The 27507-nt window shown below is 31.3% G+C and overlaps 1 protein-coding gene across 1 annotated transcript in view; it reads right to left on the reverse strand.

The window, feature by feature from the left end:
- Positions 1 to 1293: 1293 nt before the first annotated feature.
- Positions 1294 to 27507, reverse strand: part of LOC127737476 (inactive ubiquitin carboxyl-terminal hydrolase MINDY-4B-like) — a 42660-nt gene continuing 16446 nt past the window's right edge. The window contains exons 4-14 of the mRNA XM_052248190.1: positions 27081 to 27148; positions 26386 to 26505; positions 20695 to 20789; positions 18454 to 18619; positions 15065 to 15130; positions 12604 to 12674; positions 11798 to 11957; positions 5265 to 5351; positions 4184 to 4361; positions 3283 to 3379; positions 1294 to 2742 (exon numbers count right to left, since the gene is read on the reverse strand). Of these exons, the coding sequence (XP_052104150.1) occupies positions 2694 to 2742; positions 3283 to 3379; positions 4184 to 4361; positions 5265 to 5351; positions 11798 to 11957; positions 12604 to 12674; positions 15065 to 15130; positions 18454 to 18619; positions 20695 to 20789; positions 26386 to 26505; positions 27081 to 27148 (1157 nt within the window). The 3' untranslated portion in view covers positions 1294 to 2693. The remainder of the gene's footprint in view (positions 2743 to 3282; positions 3380 to 4183; positions 4362 to 5264; positions 5352 to 11797; positions 11958 to 12603; positions 12675 to 15064; positions 15131 to 18453; positions 18620 to 20694; positions 20790 to 26385; positions 26506 to 27080; positions 27149 to 27507) is intronic.

Here is a 27507-nt window from a genome sequence, read left to right on the forward strand (position 1 = left end):
ATAATTTCTGAATTTACAGTATATAAAAGAGATTGTCAATACCACATCTATCCAAAATAATCCAAAGGTCAAAAAAGGATGTCAGCAACTATAGGTCACCTTATAACCTTCAATAATGAGCCAAATTCATAGAAAATAGTTAAATATAAATTTGTACTTGTGATTTACAGGAAAGAAAAAGATCACCAAATAAAAGTTTGGATGCACAGAATACTAATCTCTTTATCTGTTTTAAAAGTCTTTATTTCAAACATTGAGGGGGTGATGTTAAAACTGGCCTCTACAACATAACACTGCTAACTTTTTCTATACAGTTGAAAGAGTATTTGCATAAAATCTAATAGATTCTATCTTTCCATGTTGTTATCTCTACACAATTCATATCAAAACACTTTCACAACAATATGGCTAAATATCTAATGCATCTTAGAATGGATGTGAATACACACTCCTAGATAGATGCTGAAGGCACTACGACATAATTCTCAAAACTATGATAAAATAGAAAAAATAAAATCACTGAGAATGTTACATTTGATTGAAAACTGATAAAATAACAAAATAAAAATAACTTAATTATTATCATACATGTTGTTTCAAATTGAAGTTTCCATTTAAAAATACCAAAAACAAATTTTACTATGAAAATATTACATATCAATTCAATATTATTCTGTAATATGCAAATTTGGATATCAACACACATTGAAGATTATGAATAGATTTTAAATTGCACTGACCAGTCAGAAATGTTCTCTGAAACATATTCTTTCAAGTTTCAACTGAATTCAACCAGATCTGTTCTTGACAGATTCTACACAGCCATTCTGTCAAGTACAGTTCAGATTGAGAAAATTACTGTTCAGTACAAATTAAATTATTAGTAAAGAATATTCCTGTAAAATTGTGACTTTTTCAGACTGCTCTAGTAAAAGTACAGTACAGATTAGTACAAATTACATATATATACTTGCTTTTGAATATAACATGCTTGTATATAAAACTTTACAAATTATTATATTTTGTCAAAGTGGTTTCAAAGTCACAAATATCATTACTGTTCATCTTCTACAACTCCATTTGATGGCTTCAAAGCTATATAATATAATAATAATGAAATATTAACAAGATAAAAAGAGGAGAGCACACAACTAAAGTAACAAAATCAGTATAAATATTAAGTAATTGCACTCTGTAAATAAAGCAAAAACAATTTCTGGTCAGTTATCTAACCATGTCTCAAACTTAACAACTCATTCAAAATCCTCAGGAAAACAAACAATGTACACAATGTCAGTTTACAATAATATTTATTGTTTCATGAAATTTGGAGGAAATGAGTTTTTTTTCCATCCATGTATAAAGTCCTGTAAGTTTTAGAACAAAAATAGCTTAAAACTGTAAAACTCTAAATGAATTTTCTATTTTAATATTTTGTAAACATTTCATGTTGATAGATTAATACAGAGACAACTTATTAAGTGAATTGGAAAAAATGGTACTCATTCACAGTATCAAGTCAACAATCTGAAACTACTTAAATGAAAAACATAAAATCGGACAGAAAGAAATAGGTGAGATTTAGTCGGAAGGCACTTAAAATCATCAATATAACTTTAAGTAAAATTCTTTATTTTTATGATAAAAACTGTTCCCAGGGACTGTGCTAGCCTCTGAAAAGTTGTCACCAGAAAAATCGCCAGCATCAGTTTTCAAAATATTTGCGCCATGTTAACATATTTCCCCCTCTTTTCAGACATGAATAACATTTTGTAAACCCTTCATTTGAAGTAATTCATGCATGATCATCAAATATAAATCAGGAACTTCCAAAACACTTTGCATGGGACATGGATATGATTAAAGATTCCCCCCTTGTCCTCCACTGCATTTTATTTTGAAAAGTAGAACAGAAATTAGAAACAGGGCATTGATCAATCTGAATTAGTTTTCTAAATTTTACCAGTGCAAATAAACACAGTTTACACAGATGTCTTGGTTGCCCTACCAAAATTAAAAACAGCAATCAAATGGCCTGTCATCTGACTGTATAAACAACATTTTATCAAAAACTGAAAAATTAAATTACTTCAAATTCACTTGCAATATGTTAGGTTCTCTGTATGTTAAATAGCCCTTACCTTAGCTTTTAATGAGAGGGTATCATTTAACTAAAATAACTGTTTAAAAATTCAGATGTTTAACAAGAGTAAAAACTTGTCAACCAAAAGCTGTCATTTGCAAAACACAAATACCAAGTCAGAAGTGATCAGGAAATCAACATTTCTTCTAAATGTTATTTTTTTTTATTAAGAAATCGTCCAGCATGTATGGGCATTGATTTTTTTTAATATATGTTAAGTTAAAGTACATTTGTTTACACTCTTCTTTTATCATCAGTTCTGTACTGATTCTGAAATGAACGTTATCAGGAAACTACATTAGGTGTTGCATCAATCCATCCCTTGTCAGAAAAGTAATTCTCATAGCTAAGTTATAGACACATGCATTTATCAAGACAAGACAAATAAAAATAGAACTGCAAAAAGAATGTTTTCTGTTTGACAACATGAGGCCTATGTAAAATTCAACACGATCAATTTGAAAGTCATGAAGTAACAAGAAGAGTTTATTATAAGACACTTATTATTGACTGCCTTTTTTTCCACAGAAGAATGGTGTTTCATTCCAGTTCAATAGAAGTATGGTGTACCATTCCAGTTAACAGCAGCACCAAACCATCTGAAAAGTAATGTAAATTCATAATAAAAAAGAGTTCATAAAAGGTCAAAATCATAATAAAAGAGTTCATAAAAGGTCAAAATCATACTACAAAATGTAACAAAATGGTTCATAATAGGCCAAAACAATGCTATGATGTTTTTAGGTCCATAACTAGAAACTAAGATTCCAATGACTGTAACAATCTCAGGTGTCTTGTCTCCAGAGTGGGAGGTCATGGGTTTCAGCACCTGACAGGTCTAACCAAAGATTGACTTAAATATTAATTTTCAATACTGTAAATTCATCCATTTATTTTGCGATCTTTGAAGACGACACAAAAATGGAAGATTAATTATTGTGATTGCAGGAAAAGCTTCAACAGATATATGTATCAGATATCAGAATGTGAGTTCTTATTACTGCCATAATCACTCAGTCCCAGTATTCGCATTAACAAAAACCTCCCAATAATTTCGGAATTTACATTTGAACACACAGTTCATACAAAAGTTTTGATATAGTGTCAATTTTTCCCTGTCAATCTATCCATTTACTTACTTTGTCATAATACACTGATCTAGCTGAGGAATTTTTCCTTCTTCGTTCTGTCTTACTAAGTTTGTCCTACCAAGTATTCTACGTCCATGTCGAGTTTCTAAAAATCACAGAAAAAAGAAGATATCTAAGAAATTAAAATATGAATATTCTAATTACCTTGAATGTAAAAGATTATTGCAAAATCCTTTGAAATATGAATGATAATACCGGAGGCACAGTTTGATTTTTGAGTAGAGTTAACAGTAAAATACACGACTTCATATATTCTTTGTTTCCATGTGCTATTGTAAAACAATAACGATCTAAAATCTGCCTCGGCCTGCTCCAAATATCACATTTTCATGTTCAGTGCAAAATCTGTGGGCTTTGCTCATTGTTGAAGACCATATAGTGATCTATAGCTGTTAATTTCTGTCTCAGTTGGTCTCTTGTGGAGAGTTGTCTCATTGGCAATCATACCACATCTTCTTATCTTTATAAAACCCTAATTTAACATACATTTTATAACTATAAAGAAATATGGAGATGAGGTGTGGTTGCCAATGAGACCACTATCCACAGACCAAACAACAAAGCAAGTGGTCTTTACATGCTATTGAAGAATTGTTATTGTTTATAAATCTTTTAGCAATGTTGGCCATTATTGCAAGCTTGGCTGATCAACCATTTTGCTCTGTTCAAATGATTTAAAAAAAATAATTGTCACTTTTTTTATTTTAAGTATTGGTGGTGAAGGGAGATATATATATAGTTATTATTCTTAAATTCTTAAAAGAGGTTTACAAAAATATCATTAATCTTAAGTTTGTTTTTGTTAGCAAACATTTTTAATATTAAACACTTGTTCAAATTAACAAATTCTGCATGACAGGGCAAGCTACTGTGGTAATACAACACTTACCAATATTTAGAAAACATTTTGGATGGTTTGGCAAGCCAGTATAGTAATATAAAACAAATCTATTTTCTATCCTCCAATCACTGACTAGATCTAGGTTAATACTGAACAAAAGGCCAATCTGTCCATTGATGTTTGTTATCCACATAGGATACTTTGGAGTCTTTAACATGCTACCAACCTGAAACAAGTGAAAGAATACAGTAATATGATAAAGATAATTTAACAATAAGCAATACACTTTGTCTGCTTATGAAATCTTCAGGTTAGAACCATACATCTCAGAATGTTTATACCTAATTGTAGCTTTCAATTGTAAAAAAAACAAGTAAAACTGTGAGCTACTGCTCACTGATGATACCCCCGCCGAAATATTTCGGTAAACAGGAAGATAATAAGTAATGAATCTGAAAACGCATTACACGGTGTAACTTACTTATATAAAACCTGAAACCAAATTTCAGAAATCCTTGTCCAGTAGTTCCTGAGAAAAATGTGACGAAAATTTTCAACTTGGCTATCATGTGTAAAATAATACAAGTGTTCGGTAAACAGGAAGTTGTTGAGTGATGAATCTGAAAACGCATCACACGGTGTAACTTACTTATATAAACCCTGAAACCAAATTTCAGAAATCCTTGTCCAGTAGTTCCTGAGAAAAATGTGAAGAAAATTTTCAACTTGGCTATCATGTGTAAAATAATACAAGTGTTCGGTAAACAGGAAGTGGTTGAGTGATGAATCTGAAAACGCATCACACGGTGTAACTTACTTATATAAACCCTGAAACCAAATTTCAGAAATCCTTGTCAAGTAGTTCCTGAGAAAAATGCGACGAAAATATTCATGGGACGGACAGACTCACGGATGGACTGAAAGATGGACTGACGGAAGGACGGACAGAGGTAAAACAGTATACTACCACTTTTTTAAAGCAGGGATATAAAAAATACAATTTTGTTAAAATGTAGCCTTGTAAATATTAGCCCCCCTTTTTTTATACTAAAACTGAGCATCAAACACATACAAATTAAAATATAAAGATAAAAATGTTACATAGTTTTATGCAATTCTTTAAATATACCTCAGTTTTTGCATCAGAATCTTCAGTTTTGTCCCAGAATAAAAATCCTACATGACTTCTTTGTTTAATACCTTTCAAAGGTTTCATCTACAAATGAAAATAGAAATTTTCAACCTTTACACAGAATAGATTGTATGATGGTACTCGTTTTACTTCTCTTTTTAATATATCAATTTTAAAACGCAGAAATCTCTATATCTAATATGTAAATCTATATAGAGATGTATCCACCAAAGTTCAAATGAAGTGGATGTAAGGTATTATAGGCAATAGTATGGACTTCAACAATGAGACAAACCAATACTGTATAGTCGGCTATAAAATGGATATATTGGAGTTTTGGAATGTAGTAGACCCTTTATCTGTATTTAGACATGTACTTTAAGGTTAACACTAATCAAGTTGAGAATGCAGTAATTCTATCAATTTCAATTTATTTTTCGGGAATAACGCATGCACTGATGAATATAGTATATATTTTGATGACTATTGGCAATAAATGTATTTGTTATTATTCTTTTATCATAAATTCTCATCAATTCTAATATTTCTATTATGCAGATGAAAATCATATTTCAACTTTTAGTTATTTGTTAAATAGGGAATGATATTTAGAGAGAAATAAAACATCCCTCTCTAAACAACATGGTTTTATTTTCATTTTCTATGTTTGGTATTAGTTACCACAATATAAAATCATTTATGAATTGTTATCTCTTGAAGATATCATCTTGAAGCCTTTAAATACATTTGGACTGTCTAACAGACAAAGCAACAACTATATTCTACTCATCATTTTTATCTAATGATCATAAAAAACCAGGTCTGTATAGTAAAAATCTAATGTTTTCAATATAATTATATATAAAAATAATAAAAATGTATCTACCATGCTAGAACTAAAACATAAATAAACAAGGTTAAAGCTTTTTATCAAACTGTGTTCAAAACTTATTTTTACAGCTATTGTCCCGATTTGATGATAATGATAAGCTAAAAGTACAATTTAAAGAGAATTCTATGTAAGAAATATTAATAATTTCACCAATATAATACACCTGTCCATTAAGAAATTGAAGAAGTTATAAGAAATCTTCAAGAGAATTAATTGGTGCTTAAACTATATTGGTGCATGAATATGTGCTATAGAAGATAAAGTCCAAGAACCCTTTAAAGCACTGTACCAAAACAACCACCAAAGCAACACCAACAAAATTAATGTGGTTCAAGTTGTACAAATCCTCGTATATTCAAAATTGATATACCCCATTTCATAGCCAATCTAAAAGTTGAAAGTATCATTAACTTCTTTTATCGCTATTTTACGAAATTTTCCTTTGATCTTACTGACTGATAATTGCCTTTCTCCGCACAGTAGAGTGATATGAAAAATTATCGCTAGAAACTAAGGGCGCACGTGCCTTTGTCAATGAAATTAACAACGTCGTCATAGGTAAAATAGGGAAAAACAGATTATCATTGGTCATCTCAGCTCGATTGCTTTTCTCACTTTCGCCGTACGGGCTCAAGCAAGAAAATCAATCTCGTTGAGATGACCAACAATAATCTATAAGTATATGGAATATTAAGTACGATAACTGACTCTGGCTTGCTTATGATTCAGTGGCAAATATTTCAAGCATATTTAAAGATGGTATATCATTTGTTCAGCAAAATGAGCAGCCCAGGAGAAGGGGTAGAAAGTTTTAACTACCCCAGAAAAAGAAAACTTCCCAGGTAGAGTAATAAGTTTCACATATAGGCCCTTTTGACAAGTTTATTAGGGGGACATACATTCCCCCTCCTTATAAAATTTAATAAGAACTCAAAATGGTATTGAAGGAAGCATTGGGGTTAGAGTGTAAAGACAGATAAAGGAACAAATATACTGTGGATGCGTTATTATTCATGGGATACCAATTATACTGTGGATTGTTATTGTGATACCAATTATACTGTGGATTGTTATTGTGATACCAATTATACTGTGGATTGTTATTATTCATGGGATATCAATTATACTGTGGATATTATTGTGATACCAATCATACTGTGGATTGTTATTATTCATGGGATACCAATTATACTGTGGATTCGTTATTATTCATGGGATACCAATTATACTGTGGATTCGTTATTATTCATGGGATACCAATTATACTGTGGATTCCTTATTATTCATGGGATACCAATTATACTGTGGATTCCTTATTATTCATGGGATACCAATTATACTGTGGATTCGTTATTGTTCATGGGATACCAATTATACTGTGGATTTGTTATTATTCATTGGATACCAATTATACTGTGGATTCGTTATTGTTCATGGGATACCAATTTTCATGGATTTGTTGGTACGGGTAAACCAAAATTTTAATGTTCAACAAATTACAAATTTTTTATAGGCTTGTGTGTAGACCTTTGCAAAACCGGGAAATCATATACTAATGACAATACAAGTTTTCCTCAATCCACAAAAATTGGTACTCACGAAAATAAGAGATTCCACAGCACATAATGATAACTTTATATCCAGTAAGAGAGGTTAGCACACAATGATCATTTTATATCCAGTAAGAGAGGTTAGCAAATACTCAGAAACTTTGCCTCAATTCATCAATATTCAATTACCTAGATCATTGAAAATATATAACATTTTATCTGCAGAGTTTTGGAATCAAGGAAAGATAACTCTGATCATCTAAGATAAAGGTTTAAAATCACAAGTAGTTATAATGGCAAAAGTCCTTTACACAAAATGAGCTGTAATGACAGCTGGCTAAAAAGTCATCAATAAGCTTTTGTTTATACTTTATGTCTGAAAGTTCATCATTTCATTTTTCAGATTAGAATAATCTTTCCTAAAAAATAAAACTAATACTAGTACTTCCTAGTTCTGCTGTAAGAGTGGCCAATTATAGTGTTATTTTATAGTTCTTTATGATTTAAAGGTTCAGTATATTAAGAACTACAGCATTTTGCTGGTTAAGCTGACAGTAATGTTAGCTAGTTGACATTGTGAGGATAGGAAATTTCGAAATATGTGAAATCAGGCAGATATCTACTTCATAATAAAACTGTAAGCGGAGAGAGATATGTCTTGCCTGCCTTTGGGCATTTTTAAAACAGTATCTTAATAAAATTAAACGAAGGGATGCTGCTGCAACATCAAACCTAATATAAATGCTTTAGTAAAAGTACTCTTATAAACCAAAGCATCAAATCAGAAAAATTAACATTTGAACAATTTTTAAAATTCAATTCACTAATGCATTGCTTGAAGGGTTCAGTTTTAACCACAGTTTTTGGTGGGGATTCATGTTACCTGTTCACGGTACTTAATCTTTAGTTTTCTTTGTGGTATTTTGTGGACTATTATCTTTTGTCCATGGTGTTGCCTGTTTTCCTTTGAATAATAGTTTTTGATTGCCGTCTTTTTTTACATTTTCCTTTAAGCTTTTGAGCACTGATACAACGTACCAAATATCAATGGTCTTGTATAAGAATCTGCTAATCAAAAAACAAAACATTTCAATTACGCAAAACTACAAAATAACTGAAGCACAACAAATGGGTTGAAGCCTCATATTCTGCTTGAAATGAAAGAATACTAATGCAACAGAAGAACAGATATTTATTGCAAGTTGAGAATTCTCTAACAAACTCACCTAATTAGATAACTAACATTTGATCAATCTAAGATTTCCAGTGCCAGAAATATGACTGACTGAGTGAAGCCTTATATCCACATTGAAACCATTATGTAAAGTCACAGTACCCAAATTGCACCGAGTACCTAAATTGCACCTATTCAACAAAAATAGCTGCAGAAATCTTACAAGTTTTCTTTGAGACTAAACAGTTTGTATTTTTATGATTTGACATTATACACGTCTTTCAACATAGATAAATATATTTAAATATACACAAAATGTTCACAGTATATATCAACAGATGAAGCATTCCCAGGAAAAAGTAAATCTACAGAAGCGACGTTCTCAAAATGTCATTTTTATAAAAAATAGCTAATTAAACCTGTTACAAGCATCCATTTCTTAAAAAATGAATAGAAAGCATGGAATAATGTCCATTGTTCAAAAATATTTGAAGAAATAAAACAAAACATCTGTTATTCAATTTTTAAGGATGTGAATTTAAACATGGATGCAATTTGGGTACTCCTCATTACAGAATCATGGATCGTTTGGAGGTCGGTTCAAACCCATTTTTCTATGAATCAATATGGATTCAAAATTAAATTAGTGTAACTATTTAGTAAATAAGGATACGTCTACAAAATAAACACAGAATGGAAACTTTTGTCTGGATCATAAAAAAACGTAGGTAAAAAAACTGTCAAAATAGATGCAATTTGGGTACCCTCACGTTATACATGATCATGCCACAACATACTATCTATCAATGGCATATCAAAAATACTTTTTTCTATCAATGGCTTATCAAAAAAACTTTTTTCTGCCAATGGTTTATCATGCATACTATTTATAAGCACTTCTAATCAGAAAATTTTCCATTTGAGCAATTAAAAAATTCCAAGGTCATGTAAGGCATGACCTATTCATTATCATGCTTTTTGAGCCATTGGAGCATTCTGTACTGTACAACTTTGTAATGTATGGGTGAAGATGCATACTGTATATTGATGAACCAGAAGAATTTATCTTGAAACAATACTATTCAGAACTTAATAAATGGTGCTGAGGACGACAGAAAAATAACACCTATGTCTCGTCACAAGTAAGATAGGGAGTAATTAGTAAATATATCTTTCTATAAGCTTTGATTGTAAGCAAAATTACTTACTGATAAATCCTGTACAATAAAAAATAGTACTTTATTTAATATAAGTGACATACATTCTAAGTTTTGATTTAGTTTTTTCTTTCCCTCTAAGAAAGCAGTACAGCAAAATGCAATAAAACATTGAGAAACCTGAACACTTGACTGTCAAATACTTTTATTCACAGATTCTAAATTCTCATTGTTTATATATCATTTCATCTATGATAGTTATGTTTTTTCTTGGTTTGATACTGTAATTTAAAGTTTTGATAAACTAAAAATTCCTGAAAAACTGACACCTCATGAATAAAAGTTGTTAACCAGTAGCATTACAAAGACTATATATTATATCTTATAAGTTTAGCTTTAGGACTACATTTTGTTTCCATTAACTATGGGTAATTGGTGCCTGCAAGCATGTGCAACAAATATCTTTGATCCTATTGGAGAACTGAAAAGTAAAGGCTGTCAACATGGAGCGGACACTTGTATCATCACTTATGGTAACCTCTTTATTCTATTTTTGGTGTAGGTGTGTTGTTGGGTTTTGTTGATTATCTTACACACTTAATTTATACTTTTTTCATTTGCCCTTATCATAAATACTCTTTTTTTTTGTTGGAAACCATTTGTAAAGCTAGCTTACAAATTCAAAATCAAGGGAAAACCACCCCATTAATGTATTGATGTAATGTGTTTATAAACAATGACATATGTGACCTATGTGTACAAACAATGACATGTTGACTTTGTGTATAAATAATGATATATGTTGACTTTGTGTATAAACAATGATATATGTTGACTTTGTGTATAAACAATGATATATGTTGACTTTGTGTATAAACAATGATATATGTTGACTTTGTGTATAAACAATGACATATGCAGCCAATTAACTCTACCTTCCGTTCCCGCTATATAGATGATGTTCTCTCACTAAATAATACAAAATTTAGTGACTATGTTGAACGAATCTATCCCATCGAACTAGAGATAAAGGATACTACAGATACAGTTAAGTCTGCCTCATTTCTTGACTTACATCTAGAAATTGACAATGAGGGTCGGTTGAAAACAAAACTTTACGACAAAAGAGATGATTTCAGCTTCCCAATTGTGAACTGTCCATTTCTATGTAGCAACATTCCAGCAGCGCCTGCATACAGAGTATATATCTCCCAATTGATACGATATTCCCAGGCTTGTGTTTCCTATCATGATTTCCTTGATAGAGGATTGCTGCTCACAAGGAAGCTATTAAACCAAGAGTTCCAAATGGTGAAGTTGAAGTCATCACTTCGTAAATTTTACGGACGCCATCACGAGTTGGTTGACCGTTATGGAATAACCGTTTCACAGATGATATCGGATATGTTCCTTATGTCGTAACTACAATACCCTTCCCTTTTCACGAATGTGACTTACCGAATTAGACTATTTACCGGATTTGTAATAACATAAGCAACACGACGGGTGCCACATGTGGAGCAGGATCTGCTTACCCTTCCGGAGCACCTGAGATCACCCCCAGTTTTTGGTGGGGTTCGTGTTGCTTAGTCTTTAGTTTTCTATGTTGTGTCATCTGTACTATTATTTGTATGTTTGTCTTTTTATTTTTGGCCATGGCGTTGTCAGTTTGTTTTCGATCTATGAGTTTGACTGTCCCTCTGGTATCTTTCGTCCCTATTTTAATTAGATCAAGTGGTTAATGTTATGTGACCTACCAGCATTTTACCAAACTGATTATACACCATATTTCCATTGTGTAGATGTTTGACTGCCTGTCCCGTCAGTAACAAATTAATAAGAGCTTGTGAACACTCCTCATTGTCTGTCAACAGTTTGTCTTTACTGTCTTCTGTAAACTGTATATCTTCTTTTATTCTATAAAATATTTAAGTTATAGGTCTGTTCTAATACATTCAAATCTCTCACTTAGCTATATAATTTAAGTTATCTCCCTTTGCCCACAGGCAGGTTAATTCTTAGCCACACCTCATTACAGGATAATGGTTAATTTTTTCCTGGTTAAAAAAAGATTAAATGACACATATAATCTATAATACTCAACGCTAAAATACAAACACAACTAGAAAGTTAACTAAGCTTAAAGAAGCAGTCTTTACAATGACTGGTATACACTGCATACACAACAGTGGCAGGGAATACATATTTTCCTTTGGACTATGGGGAAGTTAAACAACATTGACTACACACTAGGGTCTTGCATAGTTGGTTACTTTAACTTTTTACCACAGCTGTTTTTAAATACTTTAAACCAACAATCTCCAACTGACAACTTGTTTCACCTTTTGTCTATGTTGCTAACACCTTTTATACATTCTGTTCAATTTACTCTTACAATATTGGTATTCCTCAGCTTTAAGAATTATTTCCCTATGAAAGAGCTGATGTAACTGAGTCATGATACTGATAAGCATATTTTTGTTATGTTTGAGTCAACTGTATTTTTCTTTTAAATGTGTGTATGGAATACTGATGTGTTTAGTACTAACATTCACAGACTTACTTAAAGATAGTTCTAGACAGAGCTAAACTATAAAGAAAACATATACATCCATTACTCCCATCTGATTGGAACTGAAAGACATCAAGTTAAAATTTCACAATAAGCAGGTGTAGAACAAATATATTCAAGAGATAGTATCTAACAATTTTTTTCTCACACCAAGTCACTAGTTTAAAGCAATTGAAAACTATAATATCAATAAAAAATTGTAATGGGTTCCACAGAACCCTTTGTCTCCCCTGCGATTGCTGCTGCCAGTGTAAAAGTGAAATGTTGACTTAAAAAGTGAGTCTATTTATCAGTAAAATACAGAATTTAAAAAAAAATCAAACTTTTTCTTAATATGCTATTTCTTGGTCTTGAAGATTAGCTTCTGTCCTACTTTCATAACAAGCCATGAAGTTTACAAATTTATCATGTCAAAAAAATCTAATCCCAGACTGTCTGTAAATGTTAACTGTAAAAAACTAAATCATCTATCAGCTATGAAGCTTTGACAAAGTAATTGATGTGTAACAAACTTTAACCCCTGACTGAATCTGAATGTTACCTGTAAAAAAACTAAGTTTATTTATCAGTAAAATACAGAAAAATGAAAATAAATATTTTAAAAATTTTGCTCTGGATACTGTATTTTGGTCATAAACAAGCTTCTGTCCAAATTTCATAAAACCCCATGAAGGTTTGACAAAGTTATTGATGACTGAAAAACTTTAACTTCAGACTGAATCTCAATGTTACCTGTAAAAAAATCCTATTTAGTCCATTTATCAGTAAAATATGGAAAAATGGAAATAAATATTTTCAAAATTTAGCTCTGGATACTGTCTTTTGGTGAAAAACAACCATCTGTACAAATTTCATAAAATTCCATGAAGATTTGACAAAGTTATTGTCTAAAAATACTTTAACCACAAACTGAACCTAAATGTTACGTCACCCACGCCGCCACTGATGGAATCAGGGCTTCCAAAAAATATTTGAGCCAGCATGACATTATATGTCTTATCCCGATTTTAATCCCTTAAGACTTAGTAACAAAAGGCAATTATGGTAATCAGTTGGCCATCATATAACCAATGATTGACATTAAAATAACGATATTAAACTTTACGTTGATATAAATTCGATGTTCTGACGTAAACTGTTAAATTGACAGTGCATCATTCGAAGTGTGCAACATCAGCGTACTAATATCTGCCTTAGATTCTTTATTTGTGCAAAATAACGTTGTCAAAAACTTTACTTTTGTTTTTAAAAAGCACATTTTCCTAATACCGGATGTTGACATGACAATGGTTAAACATGGACCGGAGACGGATACGTAAAATCTGTGTAAGTTTACAAAGCAAGATTGAGTTTAAGTAGCTCTTTCCACGGTATTTCTTCAAGAAAATACTCGAAATGAACGTTAGATAAAGGTATCAATGATAATTTTAGCATTTTTGAAGAATTAGGATGCATAATTAAATTTCCCAGCTGCATACACGTGTACTAGTTCAAACAACGTGGTTCTGACGATTTTTCGTTTTAAAACCCTTTTTAAATTTTTCATCAAATCATATATATAAACGTATTTCTGATAATTTCAATCTTTTTGAATAAATTAATTAGATGCAAACCGCTGAAATGTAAGAAAACAACTTTGAATAGACCGATCAATGTCTGGTACAAAATAGTTTACCTGTCGCCTGAACAGGTAAATTTCAGATGTCCGACAACTCATTAACCTTGATTAAAATGAGAAGGTATTAAAGGAGGGTTTGTTTTGATAGTACTTATTCATCATGTTAATTTTATGACTGGAAATGTGTTGCTGTTTAAGGCAAAAGGTTGGGTCATAAAGATCGCATAAACTTCCAATTATTTTTGAATTATGTTAAAATGACCATATCTTAAGAAAGCCTTGAAAACTAAAAGTAGATGTCCGTTTCATGTTTTTCCCAGATGGACAATGTCTGGTAAATTTATAAATGTCCGGAATATATGACTGTTTTGGAAGCCATGGACGGAATAGAAGATTGCTATGTCTTTTTTATGCAACATAAATGTTGCAAGCTCGACAAACAAATGACTAAGCAAGGACTAGATATTTCAGGGAGTAAGTTCTCATTATACATTTGTACATAAACTGTTGACACAGAGATATTTCTTGCCTGTATGTAATTTTTCATAGTACATTTGTGTATAATGCAAATGTTGATATTAAAATGGCAATATTTTAACATGTAAACTATGCAAAAATCAATGAATGGACAAAAGGCTATACCTATTCCACCCCAAAAAACCTTTACATTGTGAATAATTATATATAATCATATGCTATAGCAGATATGGTGTAGACAGACACGAAATTGTAACACATCAACAACAAAGGGGAAACCACTGCATTACGTTTATTGATAATTGGCCTGATTTTTGAATTCAAAAAAAGTATAATTCAATTGAAGATGTTACTCACAAATTCGATGTTCCTTTTCACAAACAGTTGAAGATCCTGGAATTTCTTGAACTCATATAAAAACAACTGAAATATCAAAAAAGTATATATATCATAAATTAAAATTACAGATGTTGATTTATACTTATTTATTTCCTCACTTTTTATTTTCCTGTTGTTTTCAAAATATGGCTCATGAATGATTTGACATGTCAACATAACTTTAGCTTATCATTCAAATAATATGAAGAAAGCATTAATCAAAACAAGACCTTATAAAATTATAACATTCCAACAGCAAACTCACTCATCAGTCAAAATATTGAGATTAAATAACATGAAACAATACTTAAATGGTCTAACAATGTGAGAAGTACAAAGGAAGATACTTATATGACAGTTATTATGTACATTTCAAAGGTATCTACAAACACTGTCATTTGGAGAATGGACCCCTCTTTGAACCCTTATTACTCTAAGACACAACATCATTAGATCAATTTACCATTCTCAGATTATTGTATAATGGGTTTCAAGTCACAATTGTGTGCCCATTGTTTTCTATTCATTCACTATATAAAACCTAACACTAAATTATTGTGAAACTGATTGATAAGAAATCCTCATCTTCAAAATTGCCACTTGGCCATAAGCAAAATTATTATGCAAACAATTACTCGCAAATTATCTGTAAATGTATGCTAAAACCTTCAGACACGAACAGTGGATTATTTGTATGTAAGTTTGACCCATCCTAATTATGCTGAGTTATCTACCGTTTGTATGATTTTTGGGGTTATGACTATATTTCAGGTTATTTGGGGCATTTGATGAACCATTTAAAGAGAATATTTGCTCATTGTTAAACGTTTTAATAACAGTGCTTTTTCCAGAAGTACAGTTTCCTAATTTAGAAACAAGATCATACTGAATGGTTGATCAATTTGTGACTTTTTTTTTATAAATAATTCAGATATCTGAGCCAAATGATTATGATAATGAACTATCTGAGATAATTCCACCTTATGTAATAATGCTGTATTTTGATTGGATGAGAGACATGGTATTTTTCACCAATTTCTATGTATTGAGATTTTCTTTTCTCTGCCGAGGTATTTGTCATTAGGGAATTCCATGTGCCAGGGTATTTGCTAGCAAATACCATGGCAGATGGGGAATACCATGTCTAAAAATAACCCAATGAATTATTTGTAATCTAAAAGGACAAATTTATGGTCATTCTTAATATACGGTTCCAAGTGAAATATTTAGGATAAAAAACATCGTAAATAAATTAGGAGCGAATGACGTCAAAATTCCGCGAACCTGTACTTTTAATGACGTCATAAATAAAACTCAACGGAAACACATTGTCAACCTGTCATAAACATAAACTGGAATCCGCTTGTATTACGCTTCACTCAAACTGATGAAGAAAGTGTAGTAGTCAGCCGAGAACCAGCTTATCATAAACAGGGATATATATATATATATATACGGTCAGTGACTGTACATCAAAAATGATCAGAAATGATTTTACGGCCAATGCAATTTGTCTGCGCAAATAGGACAGCTGCAGAATATACAAAAATTATACATTCAAGTAGAAACTCCATATGATACCTGATTACAATAAACTTTCTGAGGTCAAGATGGATACAAAGAACATTCGGTGGAATTAAACAATTATACCATGCTTACAAGGGGTATTTGCCGAAAATACCGGTTTCGAGGTAATCAAATTTCCCTCGCCTAACGGCTCTGGAAATTTGTACCTCTCAACCGGTATTTTTGGCAAATACCCCTTGTAAGCACGATATATTTGTATAAAATGTTCTTAGACATGTTTATTTCATATATGGGGAGGGCTGTTTTTTTTAATAAAAAAATTACTTTCTCTAGAACTTTTTAACCCCAAAAGTGTTGATTTCTTTTATAGATTATTATGATACAAGGACTTGTACAACATAACATATGCATGATAAAGAACAAGGCTACAACAAAAACACAAAAATGTTAAAGACAGAGCAGAAAAATAAAAGATTTAGCAGAAAATCAATATCCTGTTCAATTTGTGTAATTTACCTTTCTGTAGTTCAACAAAAAGACACCTCAAATTGTTGGGCTAGTGGAACTTAAAATGGGTGAGTAGTTCCCATGTTACTCATCCAATTTGACGAGTGGTAAAAAAATCTAATTAACACTGTGACATCACAGGTAAGACTAAAAGATGATGTAGAGTATATGTCTTGATGAGTCAGCAAACTCACCAACAATATGAAATTAGAAATTCATATAGAGATCATATAGAGATCATGATGAGTCAGCAACTCACCAACAATATGAAATTAGAAATTCATATAGAGATCATATAGAGATCATGATGAGTCAGCAACTCACCAACAATATGAAATTAGAAATTCATATAGAGATCATATAGAGATCTTGATGAGTCAGCAACTCACCAACAATATGAAATTAGAAATTCATATAGAGATCTTGATGAGTCAGCAACTCACCAACAATATGAAATTAGAAATTCATATAGAGATCATATAGAGATCTTGATGAGTCAGCAACTCACCAACAATATGAAATTAGAAATTCATAAAGAGATCATATAGAGATCTTGATGAGTCAGCAACTCACCAACAATATGAAATTAGAAATTCATATAGAGATCTTGATGAGTCAGCAACTCACAAACAATATGAAATTAGAAATTCATATAGAGATCATATAGAGATCTTGATGAGTCAGCAACTCACAAACAATATGAAATTAGAAATTCATATAGAGATCATATAGAGATCTTAATGAGTCAGCAACTCACAAACAATATGAAATTAGAAATTCATATAGAGATCATATAGAGATCTTGATGAGTCAGCAACTCACCAACAATATGAAATTAGAAATTCATATAGAGATCATATAGAGATCTTGATGAGTCAGCAACTCACAAACAATATGAAATTAGAAATTCATATAGAGATCATATAGAGATCTTAATGAGTCAGCAACTCACAAACAATATGAAATTAGAAATTCATATAGAGATCATATAGAGATCTTGATGAGTCAGCAACTCACAAACAATATGAAATTAGAAATTCATATAGAGATCTTGATGAGTCAGCAACTCACAAACAATATGAAATTAGAAATTCATATAGAGATCTTGATGAGTCAGCAACTCACAAACAATATGAAATTAGAAACTCATATAGAGATCAGCCTTCAGTCTTTATCAATAGACAAATGTCTACACCATCTAATTTAGGATATTTGCTTTAGTTTACTTGTGTTGTTTAGTTGCTGTCTCATTGACAAATATGAAACATTCTCAATTCATAATCATATGATACTGTAATTGTTGCTATGTTAAAGCTAGGGGATATAATTCATACCTTCTCAGTAATCCCATCATCTCTAACACGATAATCTTTATCATAACACCTATCCTCTTGTAAGAGACATATACAGCACCGTTTCTTTTCACCTGCTGCCCATAACATCTCACATATAGCACCAATTAATGCACGTTTTCTCTCAAATTCATTTGGTTTTAAGGCACTGTAAAGAATATTCCAAGATTATGAATCATTGAAAAATAATAGACAAGACCTGGTCATTAAACATTTTCTAAATACTTAAATGTTAATAGGATTGCAAGATAAGAAGTATTTGTCGTTGAAATAGACACTACAATAAATACAATATTTTAGATTTGATACTTTTTAACACGTAATATCAACTTTTGTGAAACATATAATATGGGATGGTTGTAATTACCTCCCTTAGACTGTTACTGGGGTCAAAATTAAACACTATTTTTCAGAATGTTTGTTTTTTCTGTTTGATATAGATCTCTCTGTCTCTCCACATTATCAATAAAAAAAAATCTACATGATTTTTTTTCCATTTATTCTTTTGGATTGATTGATTATATACATATCTATACTACTAAATCTAAAGACCGTTTTTTGTTCCCCTAATAAACGTATAACTGAAGAAAGCTACAAGTCAAACTTATAGAAGGGTATATATACTTGATAGGGTATACTGAAAATTTTAACCTTTTACATCGATTACTGTTTGAAACAATAAGCAATTAGACAAATTTATAAGTTCCGGAACTATCCGATGCGATTTCCTTTTAGTCATGTCATTATATTTTCCGGTCTAATGTAAGCAGTAGCTTTCTTGGGTTATACGTTTATTAGGTGAACAAAAAACTGTCTTTAGATTTAGTAGTATAGATGTTAAAGAACAAGATTTTGAAAGCAGAGAAAACTGCACCTGATAATCAACATAACTTTATCAGATGATAATACGATTACTAAAAATAAGGCGTAGGTACTTTAATTCAGTCCCGGTTCTGCGATATCGCGGGTGTGTTCTAGTATAAAACAGAAAACTGGTAACAAACATATGTTATCAATTTGTCCAAATCTTAAGATTACATTTTTACTTTTCAGTAATAGTTTATAAAGTTTGTGATGATTATAGGGAGATTATATATATACATGTAAAAGGTAAATCATTAAGCACAAGAAATCAGAACGTTTTGTGTGGTGAAATTTTACTCAAAAAGACATTTACCAGACTGATACTCAGTTGAAATTAAACAAAAGAAATTGAACTGTTTATTAGAGAAGGTAAATAAGGCCAAGTTGGTATATTTGAATTATTTACATCTGTTTCTGTTGACTTTAAAAGTTTAATGTAGGTGCATAATTTATGATTTTATGCATCTTATATATGTGTTTTTACTTAAATTATAGTATGGAGCTTCAAGATATTTGTAAACTTTTTAATTAAAGACAAATTTTCACAAAACTGTCGATTGTGGTAGGTGCAAATACATATGAATCATTTCTGTGCATAAGCATAAATTCCGCTGAAAAAAATTCCTCAAAAAGATAAAAAAAATGATCTTTTTAAAGCATTAATTTGCATCTCTGCCCATCCAAATTCAAACTTGATCTGAGTTTTGTGGTAATAAGCATTGTGTATAATTTTCATATTATTTGATTGAGGCAAACTAAAGTTAAAGGAAACCAATTTCGGGACGTACAGAGTTACAGACGTAGACGGACAAGGGCAACACTTAATGCCCCTTCCGCTGCGGCCAGGGCATAAAAATCCTAAAAATGGGCAATAATTTCATGGAAAAGGTAAAGTAAGAGTACACCTTTTTAAGTTCAGGCATGTCTAATTGACTATTTTGATTTGAAAACGTATAAAGCAAAAATATTTGATACATCACCTCGCTTCAGATTCTACTATTTTTATATTTCAAGGCTACAAGTTGATATAATACCATGAAATTCACAGTAATAAAAAATGAAATATGTGGGTCAAGTGAAAAACCTTTCTAATGAGTCATAACAACAGAGTAGGTGTGTTAGAATAACATTTTTTTTTTACTAAAACTACTTGGCGACAGACTTTGCAAGTGGATCTTAAAAATGTATTATTTCAAAAGGATTGTAATGATGCTGTATGGATAAATTTATCGGTTCTCAAGCACTAAATTGACAGAGTGTCATTCCTGCAATGGCTTCCATTTTTTTATGATTGAAAAATTAGGTGGCGTAATTAGTAGATAATGTTGACAAAGTAGAATCCTGACTGTAAAAAAATACCTTCTTGCAAGTTCCACAGAAAAGTATTCTCTTTCAAAAATTAAATGCTTCAATAAAAATGCTTGCACACAAAGCACCAAACCACGAGATCCACACTGAAAGTATAAAAATATAGTATTATCATAATGCCCTTAACATACCAAAGTTATTTAAGTTTAATGATGGCTTTTATTAAAATATAATCATTTGGTGCTTTAAAATTAATTCAATAATAACTAGGTTTTCATCAAATTTCCAATGCAAAACTTTTGTACTATTTTTTGTAAATGTAGTACAATGTATATATGTAAAGTATTGGAATGGTGACACACTTCATTTTACCAATTATATTCTAATTATTCCTTGTTGTAGGGAAAGAACTTCCTACAATATCTTCTTCAGTTTTGTATTTTTACTATATAACAATAAGATGATGTGGTACATATATATGGTATGATTGCCAATGAAACAACTATACATTCCGAACAAAGGACCAAGATTTGAACAATTACAATTTGATATTTTTATTTATTACATTTTTTGGTTTTTGTTTCACACAAGTTAACATTGTTTGCAGCTGAAATCAAAATAAAAACATTTTCATAATTTAAGCCCTTTTCTGTAAAATAGGAATAAGGCATCTAAATATCAAAGATTTGTAAGTGACAGGATAATAACCCATGACCTCCCTCACTCAAGGTCAGCAATTTACAATGAAACAACCATTGCTGTTTGTGTGTTTTAAAATAAATATGAGAAAAAAGTGGTTGCAAGGCAAAAATTTGAAAAATAAATTGCATTAAAAAAAGGTCAGAAAGGTAACAAAATATTTAGGAAAATAAAAAATGTCAGCAACAAACAACAAAGATCCCAAAAGAGAATATGAAAACAAAAAATTCTCATAAGTAAACTTATATTAAAACTATTAAAATCTGCACATACTGTCTATTCTTTCTAATATTATTTGTTTCTTTGTATTATAATTACTTCATTGATTGATATAAGGTAATAAACAATGTTCAATTCAAGTTTCATTACCTGATTTTTCTAGTTAATGCAAAACATCATTTAAACCCTCTTGCAGATATTGAAAAAAGAACCAACCCTATACTAACCATCCAAACAGTGAAATTCTTTGCAAAATTTTGAAGTGCATACATATCAAGGTGAAATGTTTTACTTTAATTACCTTGCTAAACCTGATTAACTTCCTGATAAAAAAACAAATTAATGATTAAAAAAAGTGATATATTACACAAGTGATTGATTTATTGATGGGTTTGTAAACTAAAATGCACACGTTGTCATGTTTAGCATACCCCCAACTCAATGTAATTCAATACATTGGAAAACAGAGAGTAATTGTCTAAAGTGTTGAAAATGTTTAAGTTCATTTTCAATAAATAGAGATATGTCTTTCTTGTATGTTATTTTGATAGTAAAATGCAAATGTTGAAATCGAAACTACAATACTTTAAAAACGTGTAAAATATGCAAAACATTCATCGTCAATAAACCATAACTGAATCTACAGGTCCAAATGATCTCAATGGAAATAATATATGACAGTGTTAATAAAACAGCATACTGTGGATTCATTATTATTCGATGGGTACCAATTTTCATGGATTTCTTGGGTACAGTTGAACCACTAAATTAAATGTTCAACTAATGACATATTTTCTACAGGCTTGTATACAGACTTTAGCAAAACCACGACATTAAATATCCATGATCATGTAAGTTTTCCTCAATCCACGAAACTAAATGAATCCACAGTACCACATTGACTTATCATAATGAGGTTCTGAGAAAAATGTGAAGAAACAAAATTTGTTGGAATGGATAGGCAACAATCTGCAGGAAATTGTATACCCTATCTTCATTAGGTCACAATCTGCAGGAAACATGTACCCTATCTTCACAAATTATTTGCACTTTGGGAGGACCAGCCATGCTCTTACTCCTAAATGCTGCTAGCTCAGCAAATATAAATATAATAGAGGTTCTCAGGTTTTTGAGCCTCAGTGGTCTTTTGGTCCAGTCACTGTTCAAGCATAACTGGTCCACTCAGTGTATTAGTTGTATTTTACAGTATGAGTATTACAAAATTCTAATATCTACACTGGGCCACAATAAAAATATTGTTTGTTTCCCCTAGCCCGACCGACCCACTGAAAACCGTGCCTACTCAAAAATGTTTTTATTCCCTTTTTTCTGTTGCATTTTTTTTTATTTCGGTTTTACTTTCGGAAACGAAATTTCTGGATCCGATTTGTTTTTATGTTGACCGGAAGTTCAGGAAAGTTTTTCTCTGAATTGCCTTTACATTTGAGGTAAAATGCCGAGAGAAAACCTGTAAGTTGTCTGCTTAAAATGTCGTCTACATCAGGCTAAAAACGACAACATAGTGGCAATAAGTTTACTTTATGTAATGTATGAAACATGGAACGATGCCCTGAATGATCTCTTAGACACTGAAAACTACAAACTTCATAAAACACACACGGTAAGACTATGTGTGAGTGATAAGCTTATGGGAACATTAACATTTACACATGACACTGAAGAGGCTATTAGAATAGTCAAAGAGTTTGATTAAAATTTAAAATGTGTAGTTGATACAGTACACAGAGATGAAGATGTTGGTCTGACAGACCATAAAAATGCAAATACTTTAGGAACAACAAAATCTGTATTTGCTGTAATGATGAATTCCTCCAACACAAAGAAATATAATCCTACACCAAAGGATGCCTCATCAGAAAACTTTACAGGTATGTTCAATGCAAATTTAATGAATTCTCTCAAAGAGGAGATTGGTTCCTTTAGGATAAGGGGAACCTTCTCCCATCTCCTCTTTGCTATTTTTTTTTATTAACCTGGTTTAAGTTTAGGGGGGAAATCCTTTATGATAGGGGGAACCCCTGCCCAAATTTTTTTAAGGGTATGTGAACAACGTCTCCATGATTCAAATAAACTGTTAACACAGAGATATGTCTCGCATATTTGTTATTTTGATAATGCAAATGTTGAAATAAAAATAGCAATACTTTAACATGTAAGTTATGCAAGTATTCAAAGTCAATGAACCATGACTGAAGGTACAGGGCTAAACAATCTCCATGAAAATGAGATGTGCCAATGCTAATACAACTGCAAACCAAATACCATTGACTTTTCATAAGTTGTTCCCTTTAAACAAACCTAAACACAAACATTAACTTGTAAACTATGTAAAAGTTTCAAAGTCAATGAACCATAATTAGGGGTTAGGGTTATATAATCTCCATGGAAATGAAACTTGCAAATGCCAATAAATTTGGATACAGTATATCATTGACTTAACATTAGTGGTTCATCTTAAACTGACCCAATCACAAACTAATACATGTAAACAAAGCAAAAGTTTCAAAGTCAATAGACCATGACTGAGGGGTAAGGACCAAATATTCTCCATGGAAATGAGATGTGCTAATGCTTATACAACTGCATACCAATTATCATTGACCTACCATTAATGGTTCCCATTAAACTGACCTAATCACAAACTAATACATGAAAACTAAGCAAAAGTTTTAAAGTCAATAGACCATGAATGAGGGGACGGAGCCAAATAATCTCCATGGAAATGAGATATGCCAATGCTTATACAACTGCATACCAAATATCATTGACCTACCACTAGTGGTTCTCATTAAACTGACCTAATCACAAACTAATACATGTAATCTAAGCAGAGTTTCAAAGTCAATAGACCTTGACTGAGGGGACTGGGCCAAATAATCTCCATGGTAATGAGATGTGCCAATGCTAATACAACTGTATACCAAATATCATTGACCTACCACTAGTGGTTCACCATATGCATGAACTAGACCTTATCACAAACTAATACATTGTTGATGCCGCTGCCGACGCCGGAAACAGCATACGTATGTCTCGCTTTTTGACTCCGTCAAGGCGAGACAAAAAAGGTGAAGGGCGTTAAACTGGTAGGTTAAATACAAACAAACTAATTTCTGGTTCCTCTATATAGCTAGGATAATGGAACATTCTCCCATATCATTGTTTCATATATTAATTTTTGTTACTGAATTTCTACAAAATATTTCATTTTCTTCTTGCGTGTATGTATTGTTAATGGTGTTCTGTTTTTTACAGGAGATGCTTAGTAGGGAAAAGGTTTTGTACGATTACAATTAAATTTGTCATGTTCAACATATATTGAGTTTCCTGTCTATTCATCAAGTGTTGGTCGACCAGATATTCACTGTCATTGTGCTGCATCAAATACTACAAGTAATGAAAATACCTTCATGAAAAATCATATAGTAGTGTTGACGGTTTGCGGAAACTGTGTGCAGAAGGGAATGCCAATAAAATGACATTTCTTCTCGACAGTATCTGTCAGACATTAAAATTTAGTAACAAAATGTTCAAATCTAGTCATTGAATAAAAGTCTGAAAATTTTTTTAATTTTATTCGCCCTTTTTCAGAAGAAAATTCTGTGGATAAAAAAAATCTTTTTACCTACCTACCCACTTTTGGAAAGTAGGGTAGGGAGAGGGGAAACAGACATATTTTTAAATTTGGCCCTGGTCATATGGTCCAGTAATTGATTAAATTTTACTGGACTGAACCATTTATTACTGGACATTATCACGTCTGACAGACCTTGGGAATGACTGATATAAGATTTTTTGGTTTGACCTTAAAAGGAAATCTGAAGAACCTCTTGTACTAGAGGCAATCACATGACCAGTAGATCACACAGGAGAAGAAATAACGTGATGTACATATTTGATTTGATTCTTCATAACATAAATTTCTGTTTCATTTTGATGTCTAAATCATCGCTTAAGTTAAGGCTGTTTATTTTATTGCTTTTTAAAAATGTCTGCAAACCAAGTTTTTTTTTTTGTGGCCTTATAATGAATCAATTATTAGTTTATTATGACTTTTGTTTCATGCTTAAGAAATCAATGATGTCATTTAACCGATTTTACCTCACAGCTTTTAACAAAGGAAATCAATTGACATAAAATCAGCCACTTAATAGGTGAACAATCAGCTAACAATGTCATGTTCTGTAGGCTCTACATTTTACTGGTAAAATTCTAGAGAAGAGATAATTGGATAGAAAGAATCTCTTAAATTTTCATTGTTCCACAGGTTAAGGAGTGGAAGTGGATAAATATATATTGATGAACAGAGGAACAAAGAGAATAAATTGTCCTGTTTTGTTCATTCATTAGCATAAAGCCCTATTCTATGTCAAATACCAGAATATTTACTGTTGTACTTTATAAAGTCATTGATATAACATTAAAGACTTGAACAAGACAAACATGATGCACTGCTGTATGCAGGAAATAAGTGCCACAAGCATTCTAAAACCTTCAACATTCTGTTATTAGTGGAAGATTTAGAGAAAATCAAAATCCAGATCAAATGCACGCCTTTAGTATATGTAATAACACCTTACATCATATAAAAGTTCTAGCTTGATAACTGTAGGAGAAGTTAGCAAGACAAACTATGTATCGTATGTGGAACAGACTGACAGACAGGGGTGAAACAATATGTCACTTACATTTCGTTACAGGGCCATCAATATATAACTTTGAAAACAAAATCGAGTTGAATAAATCAATCTGCTTATGTCACAGACTCATAATTATAACAGGGTACATGTTAACTGTTCTTACCCTGTGAGTCTGAAGTCCCCATGGAAATGGACTAGAAATATCTTGAAACTGTAACGTAGACTTCTTCCACTCACGACTAAAGGAGTGATATGGTGATCCATAAACTATATGTCGTAAAGCCTGCAAAACAAACATTGTGTCTAATATTTATTTGTAGACTTTTATACTGTTTATCATCAAGTATGGAAACAGAAAAAGGTCTGCTATTCATTTTTTCAAAAGAAAATGAAAGTGCACCAGAGCCACCAGTAAAAGTTGGTAGGAGGACTTGACCAGAATATCTTATATTATCTGATACATTTTTCTGTTTGGTTAATATGATGCTACTATCTACCATGTACAGATAGATACTGTTAGTACCATCCTTCCTTACTGGAAAGTAGGGCATGATTTGCCATTTTGAGGCTTATATCTGTCTCTGAAATTTGTTTGCTTTCTATTGTTATTTTTTTCTTTTCTTTCTTTTAACATGGAATCAACAGATTTTAAGTATTATAACAGAAATTACTAATAAATTCATTATTCAATTTACAACTATATCAATTATTGCATATATCATACATGTATGCATATAAAAATGGCAAAAACATAGAAAAGATTCAAAAGATTCATATTAGTGAGAATTTTCTTCTTCTTCTTCAAAATTCACATATTCTGTAAAACTTTCTCTTATCTCGAGGTAAATATATACTTACTACTGCAGTATCTATTGTAATAGGTGTACCACCAATTAATCTACTGGAACGGGGTCGTAGTGTGTTGTCTGCAAAATATAACATCCAATTAAATACTATGTTTTCTTGCTATTACTTATTCTTCATCTTATATAGTTAAATGCTTTAACTAGAGGCTCCAAGTAGCCTTTATGGCTTATCTGGTATTTTTTGTGTGTGTAAAATTGAAATGATGCAATAACAATATCATCTGATTGTTTCCAGCAAAAACATAAAGTAGAGACTCTAAAGAGCCTGTGTCCCTCACCTTGGTCTATGTGCATATTCAACAAAGGACAGTCTCCAACATTGTAGACGAGAATAGAATTCATGACAAAAATCTCTTTTGTATTGATCTTGTATTGATGATCATTTTGTCCGTTTACTTTCTCTCTATTTTCTTCATTTT

The sequence above is a fragment of the Mytilus californianus genome, unplaced genomic scaffold (assembly GCF_021869535.1).
Source record: "Mytilus californianus isolate M0D057914Y unplaced genomic scaffold, xbMytCali1.0.p SCAF_4, whole genome shotgun sequence".
Taxonomy (NCBI): domain Eukaryota; kingdom Metazoa; phylum Mollusca; class Bivalvia; order Mytilida; family Mytilidae; genus Mytilus; species Mytilus californianus.